We start from the raw sequence: 25,635 nt of genomic DNA on the forward strand, positions 1-25,635 counted from the left end.
GCTTCTCCAAGCAAAGGATGGTCCAGAACCAAGATCTGCTTCCAGGAATGAAGACTCACTGTAGTATCTACTTTTGAGGAACCTGGAGAAGAGACAATCGGGTTTCTGAAGTAGCCTCCATGCTTGTTTAGCCAATAGCGCTTGGTTGAACAGTTCAATATCTTTAAAACCAAGTCCACCCTGATTTTTTGGCAGACATAGTTTTTCCCACGCAATCCAACTGATCTTTCTATGATTTTCCATTGAGCTCCACCAGAATGCTGACATAGCTCCCGATAATGATTCACAGGTACCTTTGGGTAGTCTAAAGCATGACATGGCATACACCGGCATCGCCATTGTTACTGTCTTTAAAAGTATCTCCTTACCTCCTTGGGAAAGAGTTTTAGCGTACCAACCCGATAACCAGTTCTTCATCTTCTCGTGTATATATGCGAGCATATCTGATTTTGAACCACTGAAGCATTCCGACAGTCCAAGGTAGGTACCAGCTCCTCCCTCTTCAGTGATACCCAACTTAATCTTGATTACTTGCTTTGTCTGATCTGAAACCTTCGCACCAAAGGAATAGAAGACTTGAGCAGGTTTATAGTCTGTCCTGTCGCTTTCCCATAGATGTTCAAAATGTTTTGGAGTTCCCCACTTTGATCTTCAGCCGCTTTACACATAAATAAACTATCATCTGCAAAAAGGAGATGATGGATGGAAGGACCTTCAGGAGAAAATTGCATTCCATTTAATAACCTATTATGCTCCGCTCTATTCAACAGATGAGTGAGTCCTTCAGTGCATAAAATGAAGAGAAACGGTGAAAGAGGATCCCCTTGTCTGAGCCCTCTCTGCGGAGTCACCAATCCATGAGCCTGACCATTAATTAAAACCGTGTAGGAAACCGTAGTGACACACTTCATGACTAGGACCACCCACCCATCACTAATAGAAGGCACCTCAAGTAGCTCCATTCCACACGATCAAAAGCCTTAGACATATCCGTTTTCACGGCCATGAACTCCTTTGCTAGCATGTCGTGGGTTCTCAAATCATGGACTACTTCATGTGCAATAATGATATTATCAGAGATTAGTCTATCAGCTACAAAGGCTGATTGGTTAGGGGAGACTAACTCTGACAACAAAGGTTGAAGTCTTGAAACTAAAATCTTGGAGATAACCTTATACATGACTGAGCACAGACTAATAGGCCGCAGGTCTGACATCAAGGAGGAGTTGACCTTTTTTGGAATAAGGCAAAGTTGAGTGAAATTCCATTCCTTTTCCAAGATGCCTTCTTCAAAGAACTTTAAGACTTCCAATGTCAGCTGATTCCCGACTATCTCCCAGTATTGTTGAAAGAATAAGCTTATCATACCATCTGCTCCAGGAGATTTCGAGCCTTTTATAGAGAAAACTGCATCTTTTACCTCTTCTTTGGTGACTTTAAGAATGAGCCTGTCATTCATTGCAGCTGTAACCCTTGGTTCAAAATCTTGGAAGAGCTCATGGGGATCCGGAGGATAGGACGAAGTGAAAAGGTCTTGGAAGTAATTGGTTACAACCTCTCCTTTGGACGCTTCTGATCGATGCATGATCCCTTGAGGGTCCAGAAGTTGATCTAAGCCATTTTTGGTTCTTGCAGTCTTGACCGAGGCATGGAAATACTTAGTGTTTTTATCTCCTGATTTCATCCAGTCCTTTCTGCATTTCTGTTTCCAAAAGGACTCTTCCTTTCTATGAGCTTTTACCATTTCTTTTTTCAGCCAAGCCATACGCGCAAAGGAAGGGACTAATGCCGCATGTTCCAGTTCAGTATCTCTCTGGATTTGGTTGATCTTTTCCTTGGCATTCAAATCGCTTGTCCTTTTCCATTTACTGAGGGCTTTCCTACATCTTCTCAAACTTTCTGAAACTGACGAACCAAGAGACGAAGAGGAGGCTTGCCAAGCTGCTTTAATAGATTCCAGGACCAAAGGCTTATGCAACATTCTCTTATCAAACCTGAAGGATCCTCTGTAAGTCTCTTGTGAAGAAAGGAGATGCAAAACTACAGGTCTGTGGTCGGATCCTTTCTTGTCTAAGAATAACTGATTGGATGCTGGGAACTCCTTGAACCACTCCTTATTCCCGAAACATCTATCCAGCTTACATTGAATCCACAAATCCCCTCTTCTTCCTCCCCAAGAGAAGCTATTTCCTGATCCCGACTGCTCCTCCATATTGCAAGCCTTTAACATGTTTGCAAAGTCCTCAAAGGTTTTTTCATTTCTGGCTGGACCTCCAAGTTTTTCCCCATTGTGTAGGATTTCGTTCAAATCTCCTAGCATACACCAGCTCTCTTTCCTTTGCAACCCGATTCTTGTGAGTTTTTCCTATACCACGTGCCTGAGATCATATCTTGGATTTCCATATATACAGGACAGGAAAAAAGAATGATCTCCAACTCCTACCTTTACATCCAACACATTTTTATCCATAAACAAGAAATCTACAGAAACGTTTTTCTTCCAAAACAAGGCAAACTTATGTTCACTGGATCAACCGTATATACCTTATCATACCCTAGCCAGACTTGAATATCTACAAGCACATTCCTTATGTTCATGGTCTCCATCAGGAACAGAATCTCAGGAAAATGCTTTTTACGCATCTCCATGAGATGTTGAACTGTCAAATCTTGAGGCCGCCCCAATCCCTGACAGTTCCAACTGACTATGCTCATCAGATGGTGGACGGTCCCTCAATTGGGACCACCTCTGGTTTTTTGCGCTTTGCGACTTTTTGGCTCTCATCTGCTATGTCTACTCCTTTTCTTTTCTCCACCCATCCTTTCTTCAGACTAATATTCTTGTCTGCCTTTTCTTCTTTTGATCCCAAACTTGATCTTCTTCTTTTACTGAAATGGGGTCTTCGTCGGATCCCTGGCTTTCTCTGCTTCGTTCCGGATGTCCCTGCTTCAAAAAAGCTAGGCACATATTCCGTTGAACGAGGCAGAGAGGAAAAGAAGTATGTCGAGTAATCCCCTAGCTTATGGTGAAACCCCCCTCCTTCAGAATACAAGGAATGATCCTTGCCTTCATTGCAACTGAGCTGATTATCCGAGACTATTTCCCCTGGATGAGAGCTTGAGGGTGGCAATATCGAGTCTCTCTCAGTTTCGTATCCAAAAACTAGGCCCTTTTCTTTATTCAAATCCTTGGAGACTAAGGGATCAGGTTCTAGTCTGAAGACCATTTTTTTCAGCAAAAGGATCCTTTTCGACCTCAGCTACGGACTTCTTTATTTTTTCTATACGGAGCCTTCGATCTTCACCCTCTTTAGCTACCCGAATGTATTCCCGCATACCTTCCAGGACAATCGGGTCAATTCTTGGTCTACCCAAAACTGGGTGTATGCCCACTTGCTCCTCGCTCAGAACCCCGAAGAGAGGGTCATCTTCTTTTAACATAAGAGGCAAAAGCTGCGAACCCCTTTTCTTGTTCAAATCCTGTTCAGCCGCAAAGTCTTGAGACTGCTTTAGGAGGAAGGGACAAACCTCCTTAGCATGAGTGAGCCTTTGGCAGTGAAAGCATCTCCTTTGAACTTTTTCATAATGGTACCAAACTGTGGTAGTTTGCCCATGAGGAAGGTTGATTACCTTTAACTTTCTCAGGGGTTTAGAAACATCGAACTTGATCTTCACTCTAACAAAACCTCGACTTATAGGTTGTTCTGGGTCGAAGACCACTTCTAACACCTGACCAACTAGCTCTCCAAGCAATATAATCACCTTTTTCGTGTAGTAGTTGATGGGGATGTTTCGGATTTGGACCCAAAGAGGGATGAATTGTAACGAATCTGGAAGGGGTCTCTCTGTCCACCTTTCCATCACTATAGCCCACTCATCGAAGAATTGGGCACCTTTATTCAGAATCTCATTTAGGTCTTGCTCCGATTTGAAGAAAAACTGAAACCTTTCTTTAGATATCGCCACTCCCCGAACCTTATCTCCTTTCTCCCATTTCCTAGGCATATTGAGGATCAGATTAGACATCGATTGCAGTTCCGGGTTGAGAAGCCGACCGACCAAACTTAGATAGTTTCGCTCACAGGAGCTCAGCTCTGGAAGATTCAGCATACCAAAGGGAAGATCTTCTTCCTCTAAAGACATCGCCATAAGAGCTTTGTCCATCGCCGCTGACATGACTGTAACCGGAAGCCGAAACGTGGAAAAAAAAGAAGAGCCTACTAACTTCCAACGACCCGAGAGGAGAATAGGAAGGGAATAGAGACCCAAAGATGAACCAAACTCAAGAACCACGGAAAGCGGAATAGTGAAAATAAGAACACCGAAAGAAAAACCCTAGAATCCACAAATATCCTATGATGCACGGGTACGTCTATTTGGTAGCCGTCCCCGTACCGGGGACATGTTGGGGACGGAAACTCTACGGGACTCTATGGGGACGCCCTAGATGCTTTAAGGGAAGATAACATCGAATTTTTTGATATTTGCATCCATTTCATTTCATTCAAAGCACTCTTATCATAAGCATATTTTCATTTCTTTATGTTTTTCTACTTTCTAGACTCTTTTCCCCTCTCTCCTTTTCCCATTAGCTTTACTAATCTCCTTTTATTCAAGGTATGGGTATATTTTCTTATATGTTTATTGAAGTACCCATACCGTACCCGTATCTATAAATTTTTACTTCACCGTTTTCCGTCCCCGTTTCCGTACCCGATTCCTGTTCCCGTACCCGTTTCAGTGCAACCTAGCAAATATCTCACCAAAAGGATAGCTTAAAGGTAGAATACAGCAGAATTAAACCGAAGGGAAAGTGTTTTTTCCTAACAAAGTTCTCTCACAAAGTTCTCTCTCCTATAAATTGAAATACTCTATAGGAAGAAGAAGGTTCTAAGCAAAAGTTGCTTACGCATTTTGTCTAATCAATTTTTGCCTCCAAAAAAAAAAAAATCATAAAGGATAAGATTTTAGATAACATTAACATAGATGTGTCATGTGTGTAAGTAGCATATTCCTCATGATTGTGATTTTACTGTTTAGTTTAGTGATTGCTTTGTCCAAAAAAAAACAAGAAAACAAAAAAAGTTTAGTGATTGCTTTTTGATACATTCATTCACTTATTGACCAATTTAGTATGAATATATGAGCATACTCGAAAATTATTAAAAATTACCTCATTTTGGCAGAAATATATGTGCATTTACGAGATATAATTTTGGAATATTGACCTTAATTTGGAGTAATTTTTAATTATTATTATTAAGTTAATAATTAAGAAAATGGAAAACATTGAATGAAGTCGCATCTGACGGGTGAGATGAGTAGTGCGTAGCTCTAGCTTCCACTCCGATGGTGGTGGTGGCTTCATTTGACAATGTCGACTTCTTCTTCTTTCCCTAGCTTCCCTCGCACCATCGTCTCCTACACTGTCACAACTTCACTCTTCATCGTTATCTTCCTATGCAGCGTCTTCCTCTTCACTCGACGCACTCTCGAACCTTCTCTCCAACCTTACCAAGCCGCCGACATCTCTCTCTCCGCCGCCGATCCACCTCCTCCTACGCCCATACTCCCTCAAATCGAGCCTCACGAACACGATGCTACCGATGTTGACGTCACCGTGGAAACAAATCCAAAGGAGGAAGACGATTCACGCCGCGGCGATGACGTCGCGGTAGAGACTGAGCTGAAACTTAAAGATGTGGACGATTCGCACACGGCGAAAACTGAGCCGGAAGAAGAAGTAGGAGGAGGAGAATCTGTGGACCAGGCGGTGGTTGAGAAGATGAAAGGCTGTGATTTGTACAGGGGATCATGGGTTAAGGACGATGATGAGTATCCATTGTATCAGCCTGGATCGTGTCCTTATGTTGACGAAGCTTTTGATTGTCAGAAGAATGGGAGGCGTGATTCTGACTATCTCAATTGGAAATGGAAGCCGGACGGTTGTGATCTCCCACGGTATAATAGCTTTTCGAATTGACCAGCATTAAAATTTCTAATTTTTCACATTACATTGTTCGTCCAATCTTACGTTTGAAATGAAGTTAGGGACTACAATATAGCTTTGTGTTGGCTGTGTTCATGAGTTGAATTGTCATATTAGCTGATTGTGAAGCTAAGGTTATTTGAACATATGTGTTAGCGTGGATGTATAGATAACTGAATGAGATAGTAGAAACTCTCTTAAATGTGCAAATATTGTAACTGTACATACAACTTTAATGGCGGATTCTGTGTGTTCTGCTTTCTCAAAAGAGCAATAATGAATGCTTAGTCCTTGATCATACATACTATAGCGGAAACACCTCATGTGCAATTTCTGTTTGTGCATAGAATGTGTTTATCCCCTTATTTTATTGACTTTCCAATCATAGGTTTAATGCTACAGACTTCTTGGTGAAGCTACGAGGTAAAAGTCTGTTGTTGGTTGGAGATTCTATGAACCGTAACCAGTTTGAATCAATGATTTGCGTTCTTCGAGAAGGTTTATCCGATAAGAGTAGAATGTACGAGGTTTATGGCCATAATATAACAAAGGGGAGAGGCTACTTTGTATTCAAGTTTGAAGTAAGTTCACTCTTCTGCTCATTATTGCTTGTGTTTTCGATTGAATTTTCACTGGTATTCTGGTGATCTACACTGCTTGTAATTTGGTGCTGGAATAGGCAACAGAGTTTATGTTTGAAGTAACCACTAATTGACATATTTTTGTTTGAGACAGTATCCATTTATGTGCATCTTTTTCGATTGATTAAATTGGGGTTAAAATGTGTAATAATGTCTGACAGGATTTCAACTGCACAGTAGCGTTTGTGAGGTCACATTTTCTTGTAAGGGAAGGAGTTAGAGCAAATGCTCAAGGAAACACTAATCCGACCCTTTCGATTGATCGCATTGACAAGTCACATGCTAAATGGAAGCGAGCTGACATTCTTGTCTTTAACACTGGACATTGGTGGGTTCATGGAAAGACCGCCAGAGGGTATGTTCTTTCCGTTCCTGCTTGCTTTATCACAATTCTTCACAAATGTACGAGATGTAGGGTAAATTTATTGTCAGCTGTAGGATTCATTAAAGTTACAAAATATTCTGAATTTCTCACCTTAAAGCTTGATATTACTGGTGCATCCCATTGTACTTGTGTACTTTTGTTTCATGACACCAGTCTCTAGAGAAGGACGAGCCATTAATGGTATATGACATGGTGAATAATAACTAGTGCAGGAAAAACTACTACAAAGAAGGTGATTACATCTACCCGAAATTTGATGCGACTGAAGCATACAGAAGATCGTTGAAGACTTGGGCAAAATGGATTGACCAGAATGTGAATCCCAAAAAGCAGCTTGTATTTTACCGCGGATACTCCTCTGCCCATTTTAGGTAATCCCTGATCTTTTATTAGTTACAAACCAGTTCATTTCGGTTTCAGCTCTTAGGTTCAAATTGGTTTGGCCACCTGTATGTACTCTTGTTGCGGTTTTCTTACAGAAGAGATAAGTTCTTCAGCTTATTATGTGTCTTGACTTGAACAGGGGAGGTGAGTGGGACTCGGGAGGGTCGTGCAATGGGGAGGTGGAACCGGTTAAGAAAGGTTCAATCCTGGATTCCTATCCTTTGAAAATGAAAATAGTCGAGGAAGCCATAAAGGAGATGCAGATTCCTGTGATTCTCCTAAACGTGACAAAGCTGACTAATTTCCGCAAAGACGGACATCCATCAATCTATGGTAAGACCAACACAGAAGGTAAAAAAGTGTCAACAAAGCGACAGGATTGCAGCCACTGGTGTCTGCCAGGAGTTCCTGATGTTTGGAACCATCTTATATACGCGTCTTTGCTCCTTCAACCACATTCCTAATAGTTCATACATCAAAAAAATTAGATAGGAAAAGATGAGGAGAGAAACAAATGACCAATTCAGTTGTCATTGTTGTTAGCGGTGACATCAAAATTTTGTGTATTTTATCACTCTTGGAGGGAGTAGTTTTTTTTTTCTTTATGTAGAGATGTGAACAAACGGACATGGGACGAGTTTTTCAGTTTTTAATGGCAAAGATTTTACTCATAATTCTCAAATCAGCAAACAAAATCTCAAAGACGTATTGAAAGTTGAAACTATAACAAAAATTTAAAGAAAAACTAGCAGCAAAGCAACCAATAATGATGATTCGACACTCCATTTTCATGGTGACATTTTCTTCTTCAAGTTCTTGATCGTCTTCACTCCTCTACGTGCAGCGGGTTTCGCTTTCTTCTTCGTCCTCCTACTCGCCAACTCCCTCACTGGGCCGGCCGGGATTCCTTGCTTCAGAGCACTTCCTCTTGGCGTAGCAGACGGAGGCAACCTCAAATCTTGTGGAGGTAGAGGGCAATGAGGTTTCCACACCAAATTGTTCTTCATTGCGAATCTTACTCTCTTTGAGCTCTTCTCACTGCTCGGGCCGGCTAAGCTTGTCTCTGCTGCCGCATCTCTGTTAACCGTAGTATCTTCTTGCACTTCCCCTTTGTTCTCTCTTTTCCTCTTCTTGGACTTTTTGGCTATTGACACAGGTTCTGCTACTTCACAGACACTTGCAACCTCACATTTTGACGGACTCATTTCAGATGCAATCTTCTCAAACTCCTGTCGAAGATCCGATATCATAGTTTCATCAAAAGCTTCATCTTTCTTACCAAGATCGATAACATCATCCATAACAGCATCCTCCTTGGCACTGCCTTTTTTAGTCTTTGAAGAACATTTCTTCAAACCCTTTTTCTTAGAAGAAGACCCATTTGCAAAAATCTTCTTAGACTTAGAAACAGCATTTGTTTCAGACTCAGACACGGGAACCAATTCAGGCACTTCATCGTTGCCAAGACGAGAAACTTCTGCGATAGAAACTTCGATACCGGAACACGACATATCCTTCTCCAACTGCAAGAACTCCTTGTGAATAGCAAATATAGCTTTCCTACTACCCTGATGGCACTCCGGAGAAGAACCCATCTCATAAAACCTCTTTGCAAACTCCATAGACAAAGCAATAGATCCTAAAACCACTACATCATCATCCTCAGGCACTTCATCACTCCCAGATTTCTTAATTAACAACAGCTTCTTCCCCATCTTAAGTAACTCATCAAACAAATTACTCTTAATCTTCCCAACCAAGATCTTATCATTAACAACACCCAAAATCGTCACAAAAGGAGTAATAAGAAGTTCTAAAACCTCGTTCTTAAGTGGAAGAAACGGTCTAAGCTCCTCAACAAAAGCAGAAGCTATATGATAGTTCACACCATTCCCTTGAAACTTATCACCAGCAAGAAACGTACCATCGAACAAAACACTCATCAAACGACGAGTTAATTCCAAATCCCACGAGTTGCTATCAAGCAGAGAGAAGAACCCATTCAAAAACCTTCGAATCAAGAGGTAGAACTTATCTAACCTGAGGCGATCAATGCGTGACCACTCACGACGCATGGTGAACAAGAAGACGGTGAAGTAATGAAGAGACAAAGGCAGAGGAAGGGAATGAAGAGCAGAGGAGAGACGATCGATGAGTTGTGATTGATAAAGAGACTTATCGGCATGCCAGATGCAGTAGAAGATTCCTTGCCATAGCTTCTTCATGTCTTCATCGGAGATTTCAGTTTGTTCAGGGAGCCAAGTACCAAGAACGGTTCGTAAGGATCTGTCGCGGATGGTTTGTTTACAAGAAGCAAGCTTTTTTATCAGCGATTTACAGTCTTCTTCAATGGGTAATGATTGCTCTGCCTGCACAACTCGGTTGCGTTTCACCATTGCTATCGAACTCTGGGGAGGTGACGGCAGATTCTGGGTGGGGGAGGTTGAAGAAGAAGAAATAAGGGTTAGGGTTTAGCTTTTTGGGATGTTTCTTTCATTTTGTTTGTTTTTTTACATTTTAACCCCTCATCTTTAGAATTGTTTTTTCTTTGTCTCCAAAATCATTTCGTGGGTTATTTTTTTTTAGAAAAATAAAATAATTAATATTCTTTGGAAAGTAGCTATTGTTTCGTAGATCTTGTTTTCAAATTTTTGAAAAAAATAAATTATTTTAAATGCAAATTTATCCTTATGAAAAGCAAAAAAAAAAAAATTTTAAAAATTCTCATAACATAAAAAGAGAATAACATTGCATAGAATTGGTAATTAAATATTCGATAGATATTTTTTTTTTCCTCAAGATATTTTACTATTCTTCAATAACTTATTTAGTAAAAAAAATATATCTATGTATCCATTTTTTTTTTTTGTTAAAATCTATATCAAATTTTGATGTGAAAAAAAAAAAAACTTTTTCTTAAATCAGTTTTTATAAATGGTTTAGTTTAGATTGGATCTGAGATATAATTGATTGCGACATTAAATTCAAAGGTGTAATAAGCACGAGGGTTATATAGCACTAAAATACTCTTTGATGGCCAATTATACGAAATAGTAAAGAGAATAAGGTACTCAAAAAATATTATTTGAAAAGTTCAATGGATTTTAAAAAACAAAGGGAAGAAGAAATGTAAAAAAGAGAAAAATGGAATAAAACAAAGTTGTCTTTCCTTTCTTTGTGTTCTTCGTCATCGTCTCTGACGCTCCCCTCCCTCATCCCATTTTTCTCTTCTTCCAAGCTTCGACAGAGACGACTTTTCTCTACTCTCTCTTTCACGCCCGGTGAGTTCTCCACTTCTTCAATCTTCCATATTCTCTTCTCTCGTTGTTTTTTTTTAGTCGCGTCAATTCAGTGATGTTGGGTTGCTTGGTTCGTTTAGCCAAATTAGCTCCGATCGTTCGTTGGAATTGGATCTATTTCACATAGCGCTGAGAAAGTTTCGAATTGTAATCAGAATTTTGAGTTAGCTTGTTAAATTCATGAGAATTGCGTGGTATTTGCCTAGAGTTTTTAAGTCATTAGACCTCATCGATAGCTTGTAGCAAAACTCACATCTGTGTCTTCCTTCTCTTAAATTGATTGTGTAGAAGTCAAAAAGCTACAGTAGAATTATATATGTGAGAGAGAGGACGGCTCCTATTCTCTTTGTTTGGAAACTGTTGTTGTTTGGAGCTAATTTGTGTCATTTCTTCTCCATTTTAAGGCGTTTCAGTAATATAATCGTGTACTTAGATAACTTAATTGGGTTTAGTTGTCAATGTCTATGTGATTGTGAGCTCATATTAGGCCGTATGTATGGCCATCCCACATGTTCATATGCTGGCCACGTTAGCACTCTCTTCTGTTCTTTTATCCCTGTCTATAAACAGTTAACACTGCTCCTTTTTGCTTCTCTGATCCTGACCTGACAAAAAAATTTCTGCAAATTTCAGGTTCTCTTTTTTTCTGGAGTCTCAGTGTTTTCAAAGAACAGGATGAGTAAAGTTAACAGTGAGGAATCTTCAAGTGGCCAGAAATTGTTGAAGGAGGTTGAGTCAATAAGCGAAGCTCTGTATGTGAATAAGAATCCCAGGGGTTCAGTTTCTGGTCCTAATAAAACCCCAACAAAACCTTTGAATCGTAGCCACTTGGCTGACACTCAGAAGGAGAAGAAATCGTTTTGGAATTGGCCTCTCAGAGCACTTTCTCATGTCCGAAATCGCCGGTTCAATTGTTGTTTCTCTGCCCAAGTCCTTTCCATTGAAGGTTTACCCCCTATATTCCAGGATCTTTCTCTCACTGTGCACTGGAAACGTCGTGATGAGTCTCTAAGCACTCGTCCTGCTAAAGTTTCCAACGGAAGAGCTGATTTCAAGGACAAGCTGACACATACATGCTCGGTTTACGGAAGCAGAAGCGGACCACATCACTCTGCTAAGTATGAAGCTAAGCATTTCTTGTTGTATGTCTCTCTCGTTGGATCTCCTGAGGTTGACTTTGGAAAACATCGAATGGATCTCACTAAGTTGCTTCCTCTCACACTTGAGGAGTTGCAGGATGATAAAAGCTCGGGTAATTGGTCAACAACATATCAGTTGACTGGAAAGGCTAGTGGTGCTACTCTAACCATGAGTTTTGGGTACACTGTTGTTGGGGATACTCGTAATCCTGCTTCATCAGGTAGCAATCAAAATTTACGCAGTTCTTCAAATGTAAAACAAACTAGTAATAACACAGGGTTGGCAAGAACCATCACTGCAAAGCCTAGTCTAGGGTATGGAAAGTCCTCGTCTCGGCGTTATGATCATGGTATTGTTAACAAAGAATCGCATTCTACATCCCAGAATATGGAGGAAATTAAAGATCTTCATGAAGTTTTGCCCGCTGCAAAATCTGACCTGGTCGATTCTGTAAACATTTTGTATCAGAAATTGGATGAGAAGAAGATGGATCCAGTAACTGAGTCTCAGTTTGAATTTGATGTTGTCACTAAACACATTGAACCTTTTGAGTCAGTGTCTCGTGAAAAAGAAGATGCAACTGCACTTCAAAGCAAGCCTCTCGTGGCCAGGAATGAAACTGGTGTTCCTTTTGAGGAAATAAAGGAAGCTGGCGAAGTTCCTACTGCTCAAAGTGACGAAGTTGGTACAGAAAATTTTCCTTCAGAAGAGTCCTTGGTAAAAGGTGATAAAACTGATACTCCTTTTGAAGAAATAAAGAAAGCTGGTGAAGTTCCTACTGCTGAAAGTGACGAAGTTAAAACAGAAAATTTGTCTCCAGAAGAGCCCTTGGTAAATGGTAATGAAACAGATGTTCCTTTTGAGGAATTAATGAAACCTGGTGAAGCTACTATTGCTAGAGCTGAAGAAAGTGTTGAGATTAGTACAGAAAATGTTCTTCCAGAAGAGGGGAACAAGGATTCTCAAAAGGACGCAGAAAGTGTTGTTACTCAAGATGCTGAAGAGGTAATAAACGGTGAGAGAGACTTGAAAGAAATGATAATGAAAGATCTTGAATCAGCTTTGAAAAGTGTAGAAATGTTGGAAGCAACGGCGTCAGAAGACGAAGAAGATCAAAAAAATCATGGAGATGGAGATTCATGTTTTATAACACCAATGAAGGAACCAGCACCATCAAGTTCGAGAGATGTGGCTGAATCTGTGGCAAGTGAGTTCTTAGACATGCTAGGTATTGAACACAGTCCTTTTGGTCCAAGTTCTGAGAGTGAACCTGAGTCCCCAAGGGAGCGCCTGTTAAGAGAGTTTGAAATGGAAACCCTAGCTGCCGGTTCTCTGTTTGATTTTAGTACCGAAGCTGATGATCCCCAAATGGAATTTGATGAAAACTTTTCGAAAGAGTATGAATCGGATTATGAAGAAGGTTTCGATCTGGCATCCCTCGTTCATGATATAGAAGAAGAGTACCAATTGGAAGCTCAAGCAAGAGTTAGCGAACCCAGGGCCAAAATGTTGGAAGGCTTGGAAACGGAATCGCTGATGCGTGAGTGGGGTATGAATGAAAACACATTTCAGAACTCTCCGCCTCACAATGGTCATAATGCGTTTCATCCAGCTGATTTTCCAGTGAAAGAGCCATTTGATTTGCCTCCTCTTGGAGATGGCCTGGGTCCAGTTATACAGACAAAGAATGGAGGATTCTTGCGGTCAATGAATCCCTTACTGTTCAGAAATTCCAAAGCTGGAGGCAGCTTGATCATGCAAGTGTCAACTCCAGTGGTGGTGCCTGCTGAGATGGGCTCTGGCATCATGGAGATACTTCAGAAACTAGCCACTGCTGGAATTGAGAAGCTCTCGATGCAGGCAAATAAAGTAATGCCTTTGGACGATATAACAGGGACAACCATGGAAGAGGTGTTGTGGGAAACTTCACCTGCAATTGACTGTGGGGACAGGTTTGCATCAATCTTATCATCACTCGTTTTGATTTCTATAAAGGTTTACATGAAAATTGTGCTTAACACAGCTTTTCTTACAAGTTGAATGTATTTGGTTTATCTTCTCAATGCAGGGATCATATATCAGAGCATGAATCTGATGATGCAGCTTGTTTTGTGAGGGGAGGTGAAAAACGTACGTCATTTGCAGCTAAGCCAAAAAAATTTGGTTCAAGCTCTGGTCACAATAACTCTGACTCGGAGTATGTGTCACTTGAAGATCTTGCTCCTTTGGCTATGGATCAGATTGAAGCACTTTCTTTGGAAGGATTGAGAATACAATCAGGAATGTCAGATGAGGATGCACCCTCAGACATCACTGCACAATCTATTGGAGATATCTCAGCTTTCCAGGGGAAAAGTGGGTGCGTTGGTCTAGAAGGTGCTGCCGGGTTACAGCTTCTGAACGTAAAAAATGATGGGGACGATGATGATGGTTTAATGGGACTCTCCTTGACTCTTGATGAGTGGATGAAGTTAGATTCAGGGGACATTGGTGACGAAGACGAAATAAATGAGCGAACTTCCAAAATTTTGGCTGCCCATCATGCTAACCCACTAAACTTTATCCGTAAAGGATCAAAAGGTGAGAAAAGAAAGGGGAAAAAGGGAAGGAAATGTGGTTTACTGGGGAATACCTTCACCGTAGCACTAATGGTCCAGCTCCGAGATCCACTAAGGAACTATGAGCCAGTAGGAGCTCCTATGCTTTCTCTTATCCAAGTTGAGAGATTGTTCGTCCCTCCAAAGCCCAAAATCTACAGCACAGTTTCAGAGCTGAGGAAAACGGATGAAGAGGATGAGGAAGCGGAGGCAAGTGGTGCAGTCAAAGAAGAGAAAACGATGGAGGAACAAGGGATCCCTCAGTACAAAATTTCAGAGGTACACCTTACTGGTATGAAGAGCGAGACCGATAAAAAGCCATGGGGAATCACGAGTCAGCAGCAGCAGGTACAGTCTGGTTCAAGGTGGTTGATGGCTAATGGAATGGGGAAAGGGAACAGCAAGCTTCCTCTTATGAAACCAAAACCGGGTTTCACGAAGGCTGGTGACAAGTTGTGGAGTGTCTCTGGTTCTGGGTCTAAATGGAAAGAGCTTGGGAAAATGGGAAAGTTGAACACACACGTGCGATATCCGAATGTGATAATGCCAAAATGAAATTAAAGAAGTAGCATGTATCTGCTTTGTGTTTATTGATGCTAAGCAATGTTATCTGGTGTGGTGGATGTTGTAGATTCACTTCAATTGTCGCATCTGTTTTAATATTATGTGTGTCTAGTTTAGGTTTTGCGGATCAAACTAATCCCTGTTTGTGGTACAGTTAAGAGATCAATGGAACAAATTATCAACGAAGAAATTACCAATAGTTTAGCTGTATGTTCTTGCCATAATGCTCGACATATAGGGCAAGAGTTGTGTGTTCCATCAAAACAGGGAGGAGTTTCCGACTGCTTAGCAGAAGATCAAACCTCAGGTTACAATAAGATTTTTAAGTAAACCTTTATGTCAATATGGTTGAAATGGCAATCTATCATGTATGCTGCTGTATGATAGTCGTCTCTGTATAGGTTTGTTAGACAAACCGAAGATTTGTTTGCATGTCTGCCAGATATGTTAAGATTTTCAAGACAATTTGTCTGGAGTGGTCAGATATGTTAAGATTTTCAAGACAATTTGTGTGTTAAAAGTAGTGAAATCTTTGTTGTTGTTGTTATTACATAAGCTTTCATTCAAAACAAATCAATCGAGTCTCTTATTGAATAGGATGTATAATTTGTGAATGACGAATAATTCTTAACATTATAATGAAAATATTGGTGTGATGGATGGAAGTTAGTTCCACCAGCTTGGTACTAACTGGTACAATCACTCGGTCTCCCACTAGATTAGGTGGGAACGTTCCACAAAATCAAGTAAAATAATGTAGCTAAGTTATGTCAAATTCAATACAAGAGAGAGTTTTACGACAACAAGATGAGAATCACATAAAACAACAGATATGTTAAGATTAATTACTAAAAAAAAAAAAAAAAAAAAAAAAAAAAAAAGGTTTGGCAGTTTGAAAAGCAATTCCTGCTCTGTGCAAGTGAAGTCACCACCAGCTGCTCTTCTTGTAAGTGCCAAGCGTTCTTTTCCACTTAATAACTTCTCTTTATTTTCTCGAATAGGGATCGATCTCCTCACCTAAAAATGTATAATTTAGATACAGCTCAAGTCAGAAATAAATTAGAAGAAAAAAAAGACAGCAAAAATAATTTACCGGCGGCAAGAATCAGGTCCGACATGTCAAACTTTTGTCTCCTTGGCTCTGGTTCCTCATCAGGTTCCTCATCAGACTCATCATCACACTCCATGAGAGAGAAATAGTCAAGACCAAACACCAAAGCATTCCAAGAGTATGGATCTCGCTTTTCCAATTGAAGAAGCTCGAGAAAACCGTCAAGGACAGTCTCCATTAAAGCACCCTTCTTGCTCATCTCTTGGCAATGCATAAATACTCGGCCGGCATACACAAAAACAAGCTGAGTTAAACAAAAGCTCCTAGGATCATCACTTTTCCACATAAACTCAAATCGAGGGTCCTTCATCAATTTGGACGAAAAATACAACCCATACCGCGCCACAAACTGCGCTGTGAGCTTCATGACACCAAGTTCCTTGAGCGTCGTCCCTTCAGGAGGTGTAATCTTCTCAATACAGCAAGGTCCTGGAGGATTAATCCTAACCTTGGATGGAGGAGGCCTATGATCGGGTAGTGGATGACCTCCTACACACTCACGGTATTCAGTAAGCTTCTGCTGGTAAATTGCGTGACAAGGGTGTGAGCTCCTCAAGAAGCCGAATCTCGTATCACCCACATTACAGTCCCTGACTAGCCTCTCAAACTCCAACCCCTCCTGGGAAACTAAAAGTGCCGTTTTCTCAATGAGAATTTTGACATCTGGACGTGGCTTGTAGATTGTTACAACCGCCGGAGCTTGGTTTGAAATGTTTTGCCCCGGCTGGAAACGACTCTGTGTTGAAGTGGACAACTCTCTCTACAACGAGAAAAAGGGTATATATATATAAGAAAACATTACAAACCATAGGAAACATTAAAATAAGAGTGGGGGGAAAACGTTACCGGATGATTCGACTCGTCCATAGAAGGGGGTGGAAGCTGACCACTAGGTCCCGGTGGAGGCATATCAGGATGGGTTTGTGGCGGTGGGATTAGCGACAACGTTGAAAGGTGTTGAAGTGGTGGCACGTGAGAAGAAGAATCTCTATTCTCCATGTAAGCAAAATAGTCAACACAACCCACAAAAGCAGGCACATGAACAATCCCAGCCACCGTTTCGAACTTTAGACGATCGAAAAAACCATCAAGAAGGGTTTGCATATAAGCAGCACCCCTCTCGCTCTGCATTTGGGAACGATTTAATACTCTAGTATACGCAACAACGAGGTGTGTGAAATAATCACGCCTGCCATCAGTTTCCTTCATAAACTCAAACTGAGGGTTCGTAGTCACTCTCTTCACCAACTCTGCCAAAAAAAACATGCCATACCGAGCCACAAACTGAGCTGTGAGCTTAATAGTAGCAAGTTCCAAGAGCGTGATGCCTTCGGGGGGTTTCAATGAAAATCTGTGAGGTGCTAGAGGGTTACGCAGGGCCGATAATGGAGGAACGATAACAACACGAACAGACTCATCAGTAGCTGGAGCATGATCAGGTTGGACATTCTGAGCTGATCCATCTTCTTGATTCGGAAAACGAGCACGGTATTCAGTAAGCTTGAGCTGGTAATATGCGTGAAAAGTGTGGTTTGGACTTCTCAAGAAGTCGTATCTTGGATCCCCCTTCCCAGCGAGCAAGACCTTCTTCTCCACCTCCACGCCCAGTTTGGAAACCATCTGTGCAATATTGTCAACAAGAATTTTGATTTGGGGAGGTGGCTCAGTGATTGCTACATCCATCTTTTTTGTTTTGTTTTCTAAAAAAAACATAGGTTAGATTAACGCGGCTACTGTGAGAGAAAACAGATTGATAGGAAAAAGGCGAGATATAGTTAGAAGAGAGATAAGAAACCCCGTCGTACCTCAGCCGAGAAGGAAAAACCTCGCAGCAAGAACCGCCGTGACGTTGCAAAGGAGCGGAGAACGGACGACTTCGATATCTAAATTCCAAAGCTTGGATTCGAAGAAATTCCATCCAATTAGAGAAGAAATATAAAACCGAGCCCTAGGCTAGTGTTCCGGTTTTCCAGTGGGCCTTTATTATTTGGGCTTATCATGTCGGTCCATAATAATTTGTTTTTGCAAGTATCATTTTTCATTTTATAAGTACAAGTAGTATGTGTCTGCTTTGTGTGTTATTGATGCTAAGCAAAGGTAATGTTATGTGGTGTGGTGGATGATGGTGTAGATTCACTTCAGTCGTTGCATCTGTTTTAATATTACGTGTGTCTAGTTTAGGTTTTGCGAATCAAACTAATCCCTCTTTGTGGTACAGTTAATAGATCAATGGAACAAATTACCAACGAACAAACAAAAGATCCATTGAAACTATATGACTAGTCTCCCTCTATTCTCTGCTTCGAACATATTTAGACACTAGAGTATAAATTCTTGGAAGTGGAATGTTTAACATGCACTTGTATTATTAATAAAAGTTGAAATACAAAGGCCCTGTTACGTGACCAAACGAAGGTTCATAAGAAAACAGAAAATGAAACTTGACAACATCTATAGGGATATGAGTTTTCCCCGCATACGGAAACATAAACCAGGTGAAGAAGATCACCTCCCAAGTGCATAAGACTCGAACAACCACACTTTTGATCACATCAGAAAAGCTCAGAAGCTTCCGCCACGAAGACGAAGAACCAAGTGAAGAGTTGACTCCTTCTGGATGTTGTAATCTGCAAGAGTCCGACCATCCTCAAGCTGTTTTCCAGCGAAGATGAGTCTCTGTTGGTCTGGTGGGATCCCTTCCTTGTCCTGAATCTTAGCTTTAACGTTATCAATAGTGTCTGAGCTCTCCACTTCCAAAGTAATGGTCTTGCCGGTAAGGGTCTTCACAAAAATTTGCATACCACCACGGAGACGAAGCACAAGATGGAGGGTAGACTCCTTTTGAATGTTGTAGTCAGCAAGGGTGCGTCCGTCTTCAAGCTGTTTCCCAGCAAATATGAGTCTCTGCTGATCTGGTGGGATCCCTTCCTTGTCTTGAATCTTTGCCTTGACGTTATCAATAGTGTCTGAGCTCTCAACCTCCAAAGTGATAGTCTTGCCAGTTAGGGTCTTCACAAAAATCTGCATACCACCTCTCAGACGAAGCACCAAATGGAGAGTCGACTCTTTCTGGATATTGTAATCAGCCAAGGTGCGACCATCCTCTAGCTGCTTACCGGCAAAGATAAGCCTCTGTTGGTCCGGTGGGATTCCCTCTTTATCTTGGATCTTAGCTTTGACATTGTCAATAGTATCTGAGCTCTCAACCTCCAAAGTGATGGTTTTACCGGTGAGAGTCTTAACAAAGATTTGCATACCACCTCTCAGACGAAGCACCAAATGGAGGGTCGACTCTTTTTGGATATTGTAGTCAGCAAGAGTCCTTCCGTCCTCAAGCTGCTTACCAGCGAATATAAGCCTCTGCTGGTCCGGTGGGATTCCCTCTTTGTCTTGAATCTTGGCTTTGACGTTGTCAATAGTATCTGAGCTCTCAACCTCTAGAGTGATTGTTTTGCCTGTCAACGTCTTGACAAAGATCTGCATACCACCTCTTAAACGGAGAACCAAGTGGAGTGTTGATTCTTTCTGAATGTTGTAATCAGCCAAGGTGCGGCCATCTTCAAGCTGTTTACCGGCAAAGATCAATCTTTGCTGATCCGGAGGAATACCTTCCTTGTCCTGGATCTTAGCCTTGACATTGTCGATGGTGTCAGAGCTCTCGACCTCAAGAGTGATGGTCTTACCAGTGAGTGTTTTCACGAAAATTTGCATCTGGCAAGGAAAGAGAAGCAAGCAAGTGTTAGTCAATAAACAAATCGTAAACCTAAAATTAGAATAAATCAAAACAAAACCAGAGAACGGATCTACAACTTTAAATCGATAACGTAACAAAAGAAGAGAGGATCGATCAAAAAAGAAAAACAAAAACCCTAAAATTGAACAGATCGTGGTCGAAAACCCTAATTTCCCTATGATAATTGCACAATCAAGCAAGAAACTGAACAGATCCGAACAATATTACTATTCTCCAGGCAAAGAAAGATCACAAAATTCTACAAGACGCAAATCTAATCGAAAAGATCAGACTCAAAACCAATACTAAAGAACCAGTCGAAGAAGACGATGTACCTTGAAAGAGAGAATCGTTCGGAAGAGATTTGATGAGCGATCTTTTAGGTAAAGGTTTGGTTTGGTTTGGAAGAGATGAAGAAGAATCAGAGGATCGCAAGAACAACGCGTTTTCTTATATGTGTGTGTGGTGACCTATAGGCCCAAAATCAAAACCGACTTTTATTATTGGGCCCAAACCGACTCTTATTTTTTTTTAATTAATAAAATTGTTAATTGTTGGGAGTTTGGTTTATTACTCCGGAGTTGTCTCGTAGCTTCGAGAGTGATTATTAATTCATAACTCTGACTTTGTCCAAAAAAAACTTTGACTAGTCCTAAACTCCTAATCACTCACAGATATTACTATTAGATTTGGTTCGGTTTCGGTTCAACTTTTTTATTGTAGGATTCACATTTAAACCGGAAAAAATCGGTTTGTTTATCGTTTGGATTTTGTTCTTTTAGTTATGGAGTTCATTCATTCGCATGTCTTCGGATATTTAAGACTTTTTGGGATTTTTTCTTGATAATATTTTTTTTTTGTATTTTTTGGTATCTTCGGATATTCGGTTTTAAAATAGCTAATATCTATGCATAATATATAGGGTGAATTCAACTTGACATTTTAAATGATTTGTGTAAAATTTAATTTACTGTTATTCAAAACAGTTTGTGGATTTATATTTTAATAAGTTTTAGGGATTCTGTAAAATTGGAGAGAATTTTTTTAGTTAAAAATACAGAAATTCAAATCTTATGGTTTTTTTTTTTTTTTTTTTTTTTTTTTNTTTGTCGTCTGATAGAATAAATTTGAAAGTTTGGAACCAAAGTACAAAGAACAGAACCAAAAAAACATATAAAACGCTTGATAATGAGGTCAATTGACCCTCCAAGCGGAACCAAAACCGAAGACAACAGCAATCAATTGCCCCCTTCAGTGTCTCTTCTTACTTGATCGTGCAACCAGGCCGGTCCACCCAACGACAGATAGGATTGGAATCTACCCTCGCGCATCACACTCTTTGCTATAGCCACGGCAACCTTATTCGCTGATCCATTAACATGATGGCACTCCCAATGATCAAAGTTTAAGCACAGCTGTTTTATGGTTTTAGATGGGATTGAAAAGAATTTTACCATAAATCATATCAACTTCCCTAAAATCTATTAAAATTCCAAATTTTCTAAATCTAATACAATCTTCCAAAATCATGGTTTCAATACACCCCATACTATATTTCATTTATTTTTCGGATATCTAAAATATTTTGGTTTGGTTCCAATTTGATTCTAGTTTTGAAATTTATATTTATTTGAATATTTTAGTTCTTTCCGGTTCCGTTAATTTGCCCGAGTGACTTTGTTCATCCTTCATAACTCGGAGCATATATGTATTTTAATCCTGTTGAATCCAAATGGCAACACCGTATATAGTACGATTAAACTGTTTAGATTATAATAAAATTTCAATAAACCGCAATATATAGTTGAGAAGCCTCGTAGACATTTGCAATATATGTAATATGCTTATTAGTTGTTACAATTCAAGCCGAAGAAACATGAGAAATGAAACATTGAGGAACAATAACAACCACATAAAGAAAACACAACCATTTGAATATGCTTAAGGAGGAACTCGAATAACAAAACACGCATAAAACACATTTAGAAAGAACATTAGAGAAAAATGAAAACTAAGTGAAGCTTAATTAGTTCCTCCAAGAACACCCTTAAGCTTCTTGACTTCTTCGTCGCTGAGGAAAGTTGTGGCTTCAACGAGTTCCGAAGGCAAATCGTTTGCAAACAGAGCAAACGATGTAATCTGGAGCCCCGGGGAGGGGCTTCCGAAGGCGACAAAGGCCAAGGCAGGGCCTTTACCAGAGTTAAGCTGAAAATGAAGAAGCCCTTGAGGAAACACCATTGTATCGCCTCTGTTTAGTGTCTTCAAGTAAACTTTGTTAGCAGAGGAGATAAATCCAGCGCAAATAGTGCCTTGTATGACCACAAGGACCTCAGAAGCACCAGGATGAGTGTGAAGAGGGATGACACCACCACCGGCTAAGTCAAGACGAGCCATAGAGATACCAAGACCATTGATACCTGCGAAAGCTGGCGCAAAAGCTGGAGTAACTGCGGCTTTAATGATGTTCGAAGTGTTTCCAGCTTTGCCGAGGCCTGAAAATACGAAGTCATTTTCGTTGACCTGGTCAGGGTTCTTGCAAGAGTACCCTGATGGGCTTTGAGGACCCTTTGGATCAGCTACACAAAAGTCTTGAACAGAGGCAAAAGCGATGGATGAAAAGAGGGAGATGATGAAGAAAACATGGATTATCATCTTCATTTTTTCTTGAAATGTTTTAGATAAGAGAGCTCTTCTTGAAGTTATGAGGCAGAAAGAGAGGCCATCTGGTTTATATAGACACTTTATAAGATATTGATATGGTTAACGAGAGGATGGTCTTGAAGCAAGCAAGAGGGATCTTTTTTTTCTTCTTAGCATTGCATGCATGTGAACCTTGGGTGTACGTACGTGAGAAAAACCCCACATGGCCTATGATGGGGTTCCATGTCAGAGATTTTTGTCAGCTCTGGGATAGCGATAAATGTTTCGTTTTCAGTAAGATAAAACTGTTTAAAAATATTAAAAGTGTTATTCTACTATAGCACTAGCTAGTGTAAAATACCAAGTATGCAAATGGTAATTTCGTACAGGACTTTTTAACTTCAAAACTGTTTCTTACAAAGAAGTTTATTGTGTGTGTGTATATATATATATATATATATAGTTACATTTAATACTATAATTTAGGGTTCTAAGAAATTTCAGAGTAAGTACTTTATCAAGATATCAAATTTACGTTTATCATGAGAGAAGGGAATTTATGTGCCAATCGTTTAGCAATTTAAGGAAGGATATCAAACATCATTACAAAGGACTTTTTTCCTCTTATTGTCCTAATTCTCTTGTCGTTGTACAACAATGACTTTGTCAACTCTTAGCTGATCATGAAAGCAATAAAGATGACGTTAAAAAAAAAATTAGAGTTTACGTTTGATATAAAATTTGCATTGATCTCCAGATAATTAGACTAAGCCTTCATAAGAAATTACCATTTGCTCTTGATAATATACTTTTTCTTGGTTAAAAATCCTGAAGTCCTTGTGTTTTCCTTGCACGTANCGGGGAGGGGCTTCCGAAGGCGACAAAGGCCAAGGCAGGGCCTTTACCAGAGTTAAGCTGAAAATGAAGAAGCCCTTGAGGAAACACCATTGTATCGCCTCTGTTTAGTGTCTTCAAGTAAACTTTGTTAGCAGAGGAGATAAATCCAGCGCAAATAGTGCCTTGTATGACCACAAGGACCTCAGAAGCACCAGGATGAGTGTGAAGAGGGATGACACCACCACCGGCTAAGTCAAGACGAGCCATAGAGATACCAAGACCATTGATACCTGCGAAAGCTGGCGCAAAAGCTGGAGTAACTGCGGCTTTAATGATGTTCGAAGTGTTTCCAGCTTTGCCGAGGCCTGAAAATACGAAGTCATTTTCGTTGACCTGGTCAGGGTTCTTGCAAGAGTACCCTGATGGGCTTTGAGGACCCTTTGGATCAGCTACACAAAAGTCTTGAACAGAGGCAAAAGCGATGGATGAAAAGAGGGAGATGATGAAGAAAACATGGATTATCATCTTCATTTTTTCTTGAAATGTTTTAGATAAGAGAGCTCTTCTTGAAGTTATGAGGCAGAAAGAGAGGCCATCTGGTTTATATAGACACTTTATAAGATATTGATATGGTTAACGAGAGGATGGTCTTGAAGCAAGCAAGAGGGATCTTTTTTTTCTTCTTAGCATTGCATGCATGTGAACCTTGGGTGTACGTACGTGAGAAAAACCCCACATGGCCTATGATGGGGTTCCATGTCAGAGATTTTTGTCAGCTCTGGGATAGCGATAAATGTTTCGTTTTCAGTAAGATAAAACTGTTTAAAAATATTAAAAGTGTTATTCTACTATAGCACTAGCTAGTGTAAAATACCAAGTATGCAAATGGTAATTTCGTACAGGACTTTTTAACTTCAAAACTGTTTCTTACAAAGAAGTTTATTGTGTGTGTGTATATATATATATATATATATAGTTACATTTAATACTATAATTTAGGGTTCTAAGAAATTTCAGAGTAAGTACTTTATCAAGATATCAAATTTACGTTTATCATGAGAGAAGGGAATTTATGTGCCAATCGTTTAGCAATTTAAGGAAGGATATCAAACATCATTACAAAGGACTTTTTTCCTCTTATTGTCCTAATTCTCTTGTCGTTGTACAACAATGACTTTGTCAACTCTTAGCTGATCATGAAAGCAATAAAGATGACGTTAAAAAAAAAATTAGAGTTTACGTTTGATATAAAATTTGCATTGATCTCCAGATAATTAGACTAAGCCTTCATAAGAAATTACCATTTGCTCTTGATAATATACTTTTTCTTGGTTAAAAATCCTGAAGTCCTTGTGTTTTCCTTGCACGTACTCACGTGAAAATATATATCAAAACATTTTCTATGACAATATGTGGCTTAGACCTACGTACAATTTCATACTGTATAATTTCATACTGTATTATAGAAAAACATGATAATATAGTATACAAATACAAAGAGACGTTTCTCATTTCATTAATTGTCACTAGCGTCTAGCTATATGGAAGTGTGAACCGAAATTAATCTCTTCGTCCCACTAAGACTTCCTAGTATGAACTGATTAGATATTTAACCTAGCTACTCTTCTATTCGTTTTTGAATAGATTATCCAATAAAAATGGAGTAGAAAACTAAATTGTATAATAGATTAGCATTAAGAAAATAAAATAAAAATTAATTTGAGGTATCCATTCCTGACAACTAAATATACAACGTTGTGAAAAAGTCGAAGTTGAAGGGTATAAACTGTTTTAGAAGCTCTCAGAGAGGTCTTTTAAGGTAATCAAATATCTAAAATGGGGCCGCTTTATTGATGAGATATTTTGTAAAGAAAGGAATGGAGAAGAAGAGAGATAGGTGTGGTCCATTTTTGGGTAAAAGAGCAACAGGCCCGGCCCTTCACCCATTCGAATGAAACATTCGTATTGGGCCTCAAAATTTCGAAGCCCATTTTGCAAGAATTTTTTATAAAAAAAAAAACTAATAAGGCTTCAAACCTCCCAAAACTAATAAAAAGGTCTCATAATTTTTAAAAATGTCCAATAATAGGCTCCAAAAAAGTCCAAGAATTAGTTAAAAAGCCATATAATTTGAAAATATTCCATAACTAATAAAATACAGTAGGTTTTAAAATTAGAAAAAATCCTCAAAATTAGCAAAAAAAAGTCTATAATTAGCAAAAAAAATCTCAAAATCAAATGAGTTAATAAATAAAAATTTGTGAAAGCCCCAATATAGTTAGCAAAACATATTTCAGCTTTTATTATTTTTTTTT

General features: G+C 39.6%; 6 protein-coding genes across 6 annotated transcripts; 2 read left to right on the plus strand and 4 right to left on the minus strand.

The window, feature by feature from the left end:
* On the plus strand, positions 5,287–8,015 carry LOC104770436 (protein trichome birefringence-like 5). The gene is made up of 5 exons (XM_010494862.2): positions 5,287–5,961; positions 6,378–6,570; positions 6,792–6,985; positions 7,228–7,386; positions 7,539–8,015. The coding sequence occupies exons 1-5, from the start codon at positions 5,375–5,377 to the stop codon at positions 7,861–7,863; spliced, it is 1,458 nt and encodes a 485-aa protein (XP_010493164.1). The 5' UTR covers positions 5,287–5,374; the 3' UTR covers positions 7,864–8,015.
* On the minus strand, positions 8,038–9,875 carry LOC104770435 (ribosomal RNA processing protein 1 homolog). The gene has a single exon (XM_010494861.2). The coding sequence runs from the start codon at positions 9,793–9,795 to the stop codon at positions 8,188–8,190; it is 1,608 nt and encodes a 535-aa protein (XP_010493163.1). The 5' UTR covers positions 9,796–9,875; the 3' UTR covers positions 8,038–8,187.
* LOC104770437 (protein PLASTID MOVEMENT IMPAIRED 1-RELATED 1) lies at positions 10,516–15,181 on the plus strand. The gene is made up of 3 exons (XM_010494863.2): positions 10,516–10,680; positions 11,332–13,790; positions 13,907–15,181. The coding sequence occupies exons 2-3, from the start codon at positions 11,374–11,376 to the stop codon at positions 14,988–14,990; spliced, it is 3,501 nt and encodes a 1,166-aa protein (XP_010493165.1). The 5' UTR covers positions 10,516–10,680; positions 11,332–11,373; the 3' UTR covers positions 14,991–15,181.
* LOC104770438 (polyubiquitin 4) lies at positions 18,452–20,289 on the minus strand. Its single transcript, XM_010494864.1, has 2 exons — positions 20,179–20,289; positions 18,452–19,821 (listed from the first exon to the last, which is right to left on the minus strand). Exon 2 carries the CDS (start codon positions 19,819–19,821, stop codon positions 18,673–18,675), a length of 1,149 nt encoding a protein of 382 aa, XP_010493166.1. The 5' UTR covers positions 20,179–20,289; the 3' UTR covers positions 18,452–18,672.
* Positions 21,663–22,556, minus strand: LOC104770439 (germin-like protein subfamily 3 member 3). The gene has a single exon (XM_010494865.2). It carries the CDS (start codon positions 22,499–22,501, stop codon positions 21,866–21,868), a length of 636 nt encoding a protein of 211 aa, XP_010493167.1. The 5' UTR covers positions 22,502–22,556; the 3' UTR covers positions 21,663–21,865.
* Positions 23,303–23,906, minus strand: LOC104772410 (germin-like protein subfamily 3 member 3). The gene has a single exon (XM_010497031.2). It carries the CDS (start codon positions 23,849–23,851, stop codon positions 23,303–23,305), a length of 549 nt encoding a protein of 182 aa, XP_010495333.1. The 5' UTR covers positions 23,852–23,906.

Source organism: Camelina sativa, chromosome 20 (assembly GCF_000633955.1).
Source record: "Camelina sativa cultivar DH55 chromosome 20, Cs, whole genome shotgun sequence".
NCBI lineage: Eukaryota > Viridiplantae > Streptophyta > Magnoliopsida > Brassicales > Brassicaceae > Camelina > Camelina sativa.